The sequence below is a fragment of the Limulus polyphemus genome, unplaced genomic scaffold (assembly GCF_000517525.1).
Source record: "Limulus polyphemus unplaced genomic scaffold, Limulus_polyphemus-2.1.2 Scaffold3143, whole genome shotgun sequence".
NCBI classification, from domain to species: domain Eukaryota; kingdom Metazoa; phylum Arthropoda; class Merostomata; order Xiphosura; family Limulidae; genus Limulus; species Limulus polyphemus.
In genome coordinates, this window is record NW_013668753.1 from 43,773 (window position 1) to 54,649 (window position 10,877).

The 10,877-nt window shown below is 32.0% G+C and overlaps 1 protein-coding gene across 1 annotated transcript in view; it reads right to left on the reverse strand.

Moving 5' to 3' along the window:
* The window catches only part of LOC106468745 (nuclear pore complex protein Nup107-like), a 123,516-nt gene that overhangs the window by 29,206 nt on the left and 83,433 nt on the right, over positions 1 to 10,877 (reverse strand). Inside the window, exons 18-23 of the mRNA XM_013929188.2 lie at positions 9,072 to 9,226; positions 8,584 to 8,680; positions 7,596 to 7,753; positions 6,646 to 6,748; positions 2,834 to 2,922; positions 2,515 to 2,586 (exon numbers count right to left, since the gene is read on the reverse strand). Of these exons, the coding sequence (XP_013784642.1) occupies positions 2,515 to 2,586; positions 2,834 to 2,922; positions 6,646 to 6,748; positions 7,596 to 7,753; positions 8,584 to 8,680; positions 9,072 to 9,226 (674 nt within the window). The remainder of the gene's footprint in view (positions 1 to 2,514; positions 2,587 to 2,833; positions 2,923 to 6,645; positions 6,749 to 7,595; positions 7,754 to 8,583; positions 8,681 to 9,071; positions 9,227 to 10,877) is intronic.

Consider the following 10,877-nt stretch of genomic DNA (forward strand, 5'->3'; position numbering starts at 1 on the left):
ACATTAGAAAGGCTGAGAAAACCACTAGGGGGACATTCTGAGCTTCCGATTGGTTATTCATATCACATATAGAAGTAAGTGTTTATAAGGGAGCATTTCCAAAAAAAATGGAAAGAGGGTGGGGTGCAACTGTGTTTGATTTATTACATGAGCAATATCTTAGCAAATATAAAATATAAGACCTTCTTGTTTTATATTCTAGCTTGTCAATATTTGTAATTTGAGTTTCTAATTCGTACAAAACTATAGACGTAGTATTTTGATTTCACAAACATCTAATTTGAACCAGTGCTGCATTCAACATACCGCACGACACACAAAAATCGATGTTTAGCTGTGTTTTTTTAATATCTACTTTTAAATTAAGAAATTGAGTAATGTATAGTTCTAAAATTTGAATTATAATCTACAGATTGATACCAAACTTACTGACATAAATTCATGTAATAGTAGTTCAATAAAATTTTGAATGCAAGTCAACAAACAAGATAACATGGCCTTTCACCTATGACCCGTCTTGAATGGGTTAAAGCAAATAAATTGGTTTGGACAGTAGTTTATGGTTTTGTGAGAAAGCTGCTAGTCAGAGCTCCCAGAGCATTGACCAATGGCATTCAATGGGAGGCCTTGAAGACTTACAAACAAACCACAGAGCTGGGAAATTTTTTAGATACTCATTTTCGTAAAAGTGCTTTTGTATTAAATTATGTCTGTTCAAATGCTATAAAAATCTTATTTTATGAGAAAACATAAGATAAACTTTGTTAGATTTTGTGAGTATAGTAGGCAACATCAAATTATTCTAATGGGCCAAATCCTTACTTAATGAAAATGATGTTTGTTTACCAAGAATGAAACCATTAGGGAGAGGATGAAAGCAGTTCCAATTATAGCAAAGATTAGAGAACTACATCTTAGATGGCTTGGTCATGTGGAAAGAAAAGAGGAGTATGTTGGTAGGAGAGTGATAAATATGACATTGGAAGGGAAAAGGACGAGAGAAAGACTGATAAAAAGATGAATGGATGTAGTTAAAGAAGAAATGACAAAATGCAGTGTGAATGTAACTCTGACACAGAATAGGAAGAAGTGGAGAGCAAGGACCAGAAAAGCAAACCCCAAGTAACTGGAACAAATGCTAAGAAATATTTTAAATAGTAAAATATTTTTTCATTATTTAAAAACATGGCTACTTCAACATTAGCAACTTGCTAAGTTCAGATTATTCTTAAAAAATTTGCAATAAAAGCTTTTTCTAAAATACATTTTTCCTGCAGAATGCACAAATGGAAATACTGAAATAATGCATAACATGTTAAATATAATTACACCAATATAAACGAGTGCTGTATCAAGAATTTAAAGTTTGCTTGAATGTTAATGGCAAAGCTACTAATGCTGTATGCTGTCATCCCTAATTTTAAACTGCTGAACACACAAAGCAACTGTAAATTCTTCAGCCTCTCTTTATCTACGAACAGTGAAATTGATCATCTAATTATAATGCCCCCACAGATGAATAAGTGAGCCTATTTGGTGCCAGAATTTAAAGGTTTTTGAAAGAGAAAATGTTGAGTTGGTCTTACATTTTTTATTTTTATTTCATATGCAAATAAAAGTGGACTAATGGTCATACCTACGTGGTTACTAGTATTATATGCACAACACAAAGAAAAGTGAACAGATGTTCATATCTGTAGGGTTATCAGTACTACATGGATAACAAAGAAAAGTGGACTGATATATGTATCTACAAATTTACTAGAATTACATGTATAACATAAAAAAAAGTGAACAGATGTTCATATCTGCAGGATTACCAGTACTATATGTATAACATCAGGAGTGAGCAGATATATGTATATAGTAGGTTAATAGTACTACACGTATAACACAAAAAAGTGAGCAGATATTTGTATATAGTAGGTTACTAGTACTACACGTATAACACAAAAAAGTGAGCTGATATTTGTATATAGTAGGTTACTAGTACTACACGTATAACACAAAGAAAAGTGAGCTGATGTTCGTTTCTGCAGGATTAGTAGTACTACATGTTTAACAAAAAGAAAAGTGAACAGATATTAGTATCTGCAAGGTTACTATTACTACGCATGCATACTACAAGGAAAGGTGAACAGTTGTTTTATCTGGAGAGTTAGTAGTACTACATGTACAACACAGTGACAAATGTATTATTTTGTTCTGACTGAAAAGTTGTTCCATCTTCAGTACATCTGACATAATCATTGATATTGTTCAAACTTTTCAAAATGGTTCTCTAACTGCTTTTATCACAGCTCCAGGCATGTCCATAGCAATCACTGAACACATGTAAAGTTAGTCTTTAATTACTCTGCACAGACACACAGTTTGTTTAATCGTTATAAAAATGGCTGACCAGACAGTAAGCCATATCACACACAATTACTGTATTTATATTACACTGCTAGTTTAAGTTTTATATTTTAATATATATACATAAAAGAAGAATCATTTTTCTAGTATGCCTACCAAGTAAGCTTGGAAACAGATGTACTCTCGAGTAGCATTGTCATCCTCAGGTGATAGCTCTGTTCTTCCTGTCTATAAAATTCAGAATAATTTTAACACTACATTAAAAATTCATAGTAGTTCAATTATTCATACTTCCTGTTATTTAGCCTTAATGACTTAAAAAATAAAAAATGCTGCATAGTAGAAATTACTTACCCTATAACTCAATATTTTAAGTATTTTCTTTAAAATAATGCTACATATTCATCCCATATTATAAATTCACTTTTAGCTATGTATTCTAGTAATAGCAGTTAATTTAGCAGAATGGACTTACCATTCTTCGCCACTGTCTAAAAATAACATCTATAGAATCAGCAGGTATTTTAGCAAAAACTTTTCTTGTTGCATCAAGCTTTCGGCTTGCTGAAACAAAAATCACATCATTTACATCATAATACCACCAGTAAGCTTTACAAAAATATGATCAACATATCATCAACAAAACCTGCACATCTTGCCTTGTCACAATTCATAAATAAGGATAACTATTTCACCACAAGACTGGTACAATTACATCACATCATTAGCAAAGTTGTTGTGTTTCACTCTTTAAATTCTCGGTAACATTATCTGTAATATTTGAGACAACGTTTGCTTTGCATCATCACATTATCAGTGCATTTACTATATACCATAGTATCATTTGCAAGTGTCTGTAGCAATGAAAAACATCACATTTCAAGAAGTTTGTAACAAATCACTATCACATTATCTGTAACACTTACAATAATTACATCATACCATTATCAAAATTCTTATAGCAATAACATTATCATTCATCAGTAAAGTTTGCAGTACAAATTAAAAAACATTATGGGATAATTTAAGTTTATTAATGACCTGATGTCAGCATCATAATCTCAACCATTGTTTGACAAAAGTATGCATGTGTGTATCTCCTCATAACTGGCAAGCTGTCCAAAAACTTGGCATGCATCTTTATGATTTCCCTGGGGGGTTTTACTAAGTGCCACTTAGTTGGCATCAGCATAGCAGTGATTACTAATATCCCCACATTAATGCCATGAATATTTCTGCCAATGGCTGAGTAGAAATAGCTGATGCCCTTGAAGTGGTAGACATTGGTATATCTTTCCAGCATTTGGAATATCTCCTCAGAGACTACAGCTCTGAGAAAGTTTTCATGGTCAAGGAACGTGGTGGTCCCACTTGAAGTGCAGGAGGTACAGGCAGTGGTAATTTTGTTTCCTAACAAAACAACCCTGATGGGATACTTGAAGATTCTCTTTTTGGATTCCTGATGTCTCTGATGGTTTTGGCCTGTCTGGTTTTGAAGTGGTCTCAGGTGTCAACATCATTGGTAAACTGTGCATCAACAGCTGCCCTGCTGCCAAAGGTATTATGGGTTGGGAAGAACCCTTTTCCAGTGGATTGACGATCATCAATTGGTCTGTAGCAGCACTGACAATTTCAGGGCCAGTCCACTGTTGGCCTCTGTCAGTTCCCTTATGTTGAATGTATCATCTGGCAATGCATCTTCACCATGGGCTCTGCAAAGGTGAAGGTCAGGCTGGCCCCTGATGTCTACAATGTGACTGGGTGTTTAGGAACATCCGCAATTTGTCAAACAGGAAATTTTCCATAAATTCACAGTCTCAGTAATACAATAATAGCACAAATAAACATTACTGATTAGTTAAAAACAAGATAAACTGAGAGGTTTAGACTTTCATCTTAAACAGAAAAAGTCAGGATTAAAATGAAAGGTCAATCAAATTTCAGTTGGTCAGAACTTTGGTTAAAAGTGTAGGTTAAAATTGTAACAGCTCTGTTACAACAATTCTCTGTCCTAAAATCTGTTGGAAAGAGAGTACTCAAATTACTGCCATGGTCAAATGATATTTCAACAGGCTTACGTGTACTCGTGTATATTTCCTGTAGAAATGTAGCCCTTCCACCACCGAACATCCCGGTCCATCAGTCTTGTGTTTGACTTACATCCAACTGTGTTATCTACTGTGATCATTTCCATGAAAATATGTTTCAGCTATACTGGTACCCAGCCACACTCCTTCTGTTACCATCTGGTTATTATGTAAAGCCAAGATCCAGTAGTGCCTACCTTTTCAAAGCACTCAGGTTATAGGATTTCCCATTTTTTTCATTCATTTGGATTAGCACCACACACAAACATTTTATATAATACATGTATATTATCATATACATGTATTCTAACATTACACATCATCACATACACTATCAGCTTTAGACAAATTGCCTATAGTTCACATGCTATTAACATGCTAACCTACACAGGTTACCTCCATTAGCTATGTCTTGATAGCTACGGTGTTGTAACATGCTGCCATTAATGAACTGTTAAACTCAACACAATTTCTAGCAAGTAATCATAAGAAGAATTCAGCAAAATTAAAACTTTTCAGAAAAATGTGGAGCAACCAGGATTAATATTCTTACTGTTATTACAGTATATATCAATCAACACTCTTACAAACCTAGGCCTAATACAATAACCCACAGTAAAATATATTTACTTTCCTAAACATTTGTCAAAACCAGTAGCTGAGCCATCAAGATATGGTGTCACCATACCCAAGTCAATCAGCTCACTTCAGCTGGCATCAGAGAAAAACATATATAGGCCATTCCGGTGAAACAAAGACCACTACACTGAGATCTATAATAATTTGGTTTACATTCTGTGTTAAGAATGAACACAACTCTTTCACGACATATACATTTAAGTGTACTGGAGAGAGAATCACATGTCTGCTCCACAGAACTTTTGTTACTCAGCTAGACAGGGGGAGCAGATTCTCACAAAATGTTTGACAACCCTTTTCAGTTGTTCAAATTGTTTTTTATCTACTAACATTACAACACCTTAGGTAACATTTCAAAGTTGCAGATCTAGCATTTTTTCATGTTGCATATTGACATCTACAGTAAAATTTCATAAAAAAAAGTGTTATAAACATGAAAAATAAATAGATAAAACAGACAATTGTTTGTCCATGCCCTTTTTTTTTTGGTAAATAGTAACTGAAAGTGAAATTTCATAAACATTTTTTGTTTTAGCAGATCTACTGATGTGTTTATGAAAATTGAATTAATGCTGACAATTCTAAATTGCATTTAAAAAAGTAGCTAAAACTTAAGCTTATCCTGTATGCCTTTCATTTTCAAAAAGCATGAGCCTGGCTGCTGCTCGCTGTGCTTGATGGATCTCCCTCAAACTTTGGATACACATTGGGCGCTATATCTTTCTTTAGCCCCAGTTTTTTTTGCAAGTCCCATATCAAACTGTAGTTTATTTTCAGTCTGATTCCAAAAAGTTTTCACCGCATACATGGCAGTTTTTGGTCAGACTCCATTTATCATGAGTTCTTGATATGAATTTTGTCCAGGCCATGTGTAGTTTTCTGTCTGACTTAGGTGGAAACTCATGCAGAGATACCTCCTTTTCCTTGGGAATACTCTCACATCCATAAACAACACAGTAAAAAAACCACAGTTGTTTACATCCTGGAACAACTTACTCACAAATAACTGTATTAATGATGTCTGTCAAATGAAATTTGTCCAGAAAAAAAAACGAATTGTTTTCACATAAACAAACTGACAGTTTTCCATGCACAAAATGGTACATAGAGAGGAAGCAGACCACAACTAGCTTTCTTTACCTTGAGTGACATCACTTGCCTCTGCCCCAATTTTTCAATCAAGCAATCGCAAAGGCTGGCTGTTGCACTAACCTTGGGAGCTTGAAGGCCTGGGGTAGTGGCAAATTATTGAAAAGTGATTTGGCTGTAATTTTTAACTTGTATTTCTACAGTACTTAAATATAAATACAAATGTATTGTGTTTCTAACTGTCCAACATCTTTAACATAATGATCAAATGAATCTTATAAAATTCTTCTCTTTCTCATAAATCTCTCTTTAAGCATTTTAGTTATGAGATGGAAAACCATCCATGTGGTAAAAATACATTAAAATATCATTTGAAACTTTTCATTTTAAAGAAATTCACTTTTCTTGTGATAATGTAAATAATTACACAAATGATGTATATGAGGATAACAAAATCATATAAATAACTTACCTACAAATACTCTCATTAGTGCATTAGCTTGTCTAACTGCCTCAGCTCTCTGGGAAGGATCAAAAACCAGCCAGTCAATAGCTTCTATCTTCTGTAAGTCTTCCTGAAAAAGATTAAACTTACATCTGAATACATGAGATAGTTGTATATTTTAAGAATAAAACACTGAAACAGAATTATAAACAGCTGTAACGTTTATGAAAACATCATGAAAATTTATCTAGTTATAAATCAAAGTTGATCAACAATAAATTTCTTCCTGTATATCTTAAACTATAAATAGCATGCTATTAGATTTCATTACTCACCCACTTCTGATTCAAACTCACAAAGAGAACAGTATTTTTACTGTGCTCAAGAAAGTGGAAAAGCTTGTAGAATAAGAAAACTATACACAAATCAACCAAATTTTTTGCTTGTTTGAGATTTCTAAGCTGTATTCTGTCTTTGACAACAGTTTAATGGGAAGTGAAAACAATAAGTTTGCAAACAAAAGTAAAAGTTTCTTTGTTTCAAGGAATGATTTTTACTAACAAAAAACTTTCACTTCCAGCCTCAATCAAACACAAACAAATTATTATTTTATTTTAAAATGTTACTGACAAGTCCAGGTGTTATTGAATGGCAAAGTAGCTTTGTATATACTTAAAAGAATACAATGGAGAAGATAAAAATAACAATTATATTACTAATTTCTTAACTTTACCACCAAAAAAGTATGAAAAATACACATAGATAAATCAACACTTATTTTATGCATCATTGTTATGTAATGTTTTATGAATGGCAATGTATTATCATTCAATTATTATAATGAGCAAAGTAAACTACAGTTAAAAATCATATATCTCTCAGAAAAGAAAAATTTGTAATGTAAATAACCTAATGGATTAATCACACAATTAACTATAGGAGTAGTACCCTTGAAAAAAAAACAAAGTCTTTCATACTTCAGTAGTGTCTGAAGTAAGTTCTGAGGAAGGCTTCAGAGGTTCTCTTCCTACAGACCTAATGTTCTCTACTACAGTTTTAGTAATAAGGGGTACATCTAAGCCCATATTTTCTGCAAGCTGTAAACATCGCTGTCGTTCTAATGGCTCTTTGATACCTGTAAGTGCAAATAAAAAGAATTAATGCACAACAGGCAGTTTTCATATGGATACAAATACAATTAGTATTTACAACATACAATCAGTAGTGAACATTATTAGCTTTGATTGCTTTCAATTCTACAAATTACCGAGACTAACTTATTTATCTTTGAAATTATACTTTCATCCTTTTTAACCACAAAAGACATTTTAACTAACTGTAAATAAGTGAGTAATTTCAATCTTTCCTACAAATTATTATTTTTTTGTGTGAGAGAGAGAACTGGAAATGTTTTTTACAGTCTTGTAACTTTTACTTTGTTCTTGACATATATTATTAAGAACTTCTGCTAAAAACTAAGCTAACTGTAGAACAGAATAAAAAGTAACTTTTATGTTAATAAAACCATCCTTATACAGAGATTTCCACACAAAATTGTTACAAAACAAAAGAGGTAAAATATTAAAATCTAAATAATAACATTTCAATTAATTAGAGAATAAGGTATTCACTTGAAATAAATATATGTAGGCCTACTAGTTTAAATTCCCATCATCTCATTTCATAATAATCAAAAAATATTCGTCTATCTTTTTCAAAATTAGAAAACAATTTAACATTAACAAACAAACAGAAGACTTATTATAACTTAGAATATTTACACATCTCATAATCATTACAATTGGGAGTGTAGCAACCATCATAAAAATTATACCAAGTAGTTTCAATGGATAAAATTACATATATATATTTTTTCTTTCATCCCTATAAAATAGACTTGAAATAATGTCAATTCTTGATCCAGATATTTTAAATTGTTCATACTCATGATAACTGTCAACTCACCCTCTAAAAATTTAGCATACCAAGCCACTTGTAATAGTGGTGGCAAATGGGCAGCATAGGTGGAAACCAAACAGTTCTGTTTTTCTTCTATCAGTACCTAGAGGTCAACAACAGAATTTTTATGTCACAGAATAAGATAAACACTCAAAAGTTACCATATTTATTACTTATGTTCATTTTGTGAAAGTAGCAAAGAACAAAATTCCTTAGCAGATAAGTCTTCTCTCAAGGAATCTGTTAACTGTTTTATTCTTGAGAACTACAGTTTCACCTGTTTGTTACTTTTATTGGGATGATATTTGGTGCAAAATATGTCCACCAAAATAGTAAAGATTTATGGTAATTATAATTAAATCTAATTGTAACAAAATAGAGAAAATGAAAATACTACAGTAACAGTTCATAAACAAGGACAAAGAGTATTTATCCTAGTAAATGAAGCCAGCTTACAAGAAAGTGATTTTCCAAACAAAGTACTCCATACTAACTTTAACAAAAGCTTCAATTATAGTAACACAGAGCTCCTCCTTAGTTGAACGCCCCACAGTACGTAAAAAGAGAACAAGATGAGCCATGAATCGGATCAAGTGATGTGGAGGAGAGGGCTCAGACTGAATCCTTTCATACATCTCTTCAATCAAACCTGTTGGAGGACAACAGAAAAGAAGAATCAAAACATGAATTATTAATAAATTTTACGAACAAAAACATTGTTACTGGTATAATTAAGTAAAATATAAAACATTTCTCAAAACTAAAACTTAGCATTCACTCAGTATATTGGTTATTATTCTCATAAAAAGTGTTTATCACAGTAGAATGAGAATTCTATAACTGGGCAATTATTGGAATTTACTAGTCAATTAATAATCTGGCTTATTAATCAATTCCATCAAACTGATCAATTATTCAAATGAGACTTGGAGAGTTTAAATAATTTAAATAGTAATAATCAGGAATATCAATTTAAATTAGTTGAATACTTTTATGAGTTGTGACACCATCCAATTAAGCTAAACAACCATGAATTCTTCAAAAATAACAATCGGTTTGTTTGTTTATTTGTAGTTAAGCACAAAGCTACTTAATGGGCTGTCTGTGCTGTGCCCACCACGACTACCAAAACCCAATTTTTATCAATCAGATATCATAATGGCAGTATTTCAATTACTAAGATAGATGGAATAACTGAAAACAATTAAAACAACTTATTTCGATTAGTTAAATATTTTCATGGCAATAATAAATTTAATCATAATTTCAATTAATCAATTATTTTATGTAACACTGATTTCACAAGTAATCAGTTACATTTACTAATCAAGTTAATTTCTCAGCTCTAATTAATTCATAAATAATAACAATAGAGAACCAGGAAAGACATCAAAATAAGAGAAGACAGAAAGGGACAAATATCTGAATACCGATGAGACTAGGGCCATCGTGACTAAATTATAGGCAATATGCAAGGTATTTAATTGTAGGTCCATTTTAATACATAAATTTAGTATAAAAGTCTTACCTACTTAGAAATATAAATTCTAATATTCAAGTGCTTTTATATGTTCATTAAAGTGTGACATGTGAAAAGTTCTTAAAAACTTTCTGAAAATCCCAACTTTCTTGCAACCAATCCTGTGCAATGCTCCTGAGACATGGATTATCTCAGATGGGTTTTCACTTTCAACAGAAGCAGCAATCACTGGATATACTGCTGCTAAAACAAGAAACAGTTTCAAGAGCATCAAATGTCTCTGGGAAAATTGTAGATAGACTTTGAAGTTCAACTACCACATCAACTTTGTGACTTAACTCTTTCAGCACTGCAGCTAAATATATGCACAATTTTACTAGTTCGTTGTACTGTAATTTTGAATTGCTTTAACCTTTTCCCGATAGCTAGGCCTAACTGCACATGTCTTAGTCTTTTAGCGAGTTATTTTCAAAAGTTAATTAAACTACTTCTTGTTTATGTTATACCAATTAGTATAGGATAAAATTGTAGCTAATAATCCATATTTTAATAGTACATAAGTTTTAAGTTCTTAATTTTATAAGGCAATATTTTTAAAAATTCTGAATTTCCCCTAGTGTGAGAAATGTAACATTTTCTCTAGGCATCCTCTCTTCTCTATTTTATTCACCACTCCTCCAATAAGTATGAAATTGAACATGAAATTACTTTACCATAAAATCATCATTGCTCAGACAAACCATAATTTTTATAGCCTTCAATTTAGTTTGGTTTCAGAGCCATGAAATAGAAAATCAGGCCCCTCTTGCCACACCCACCA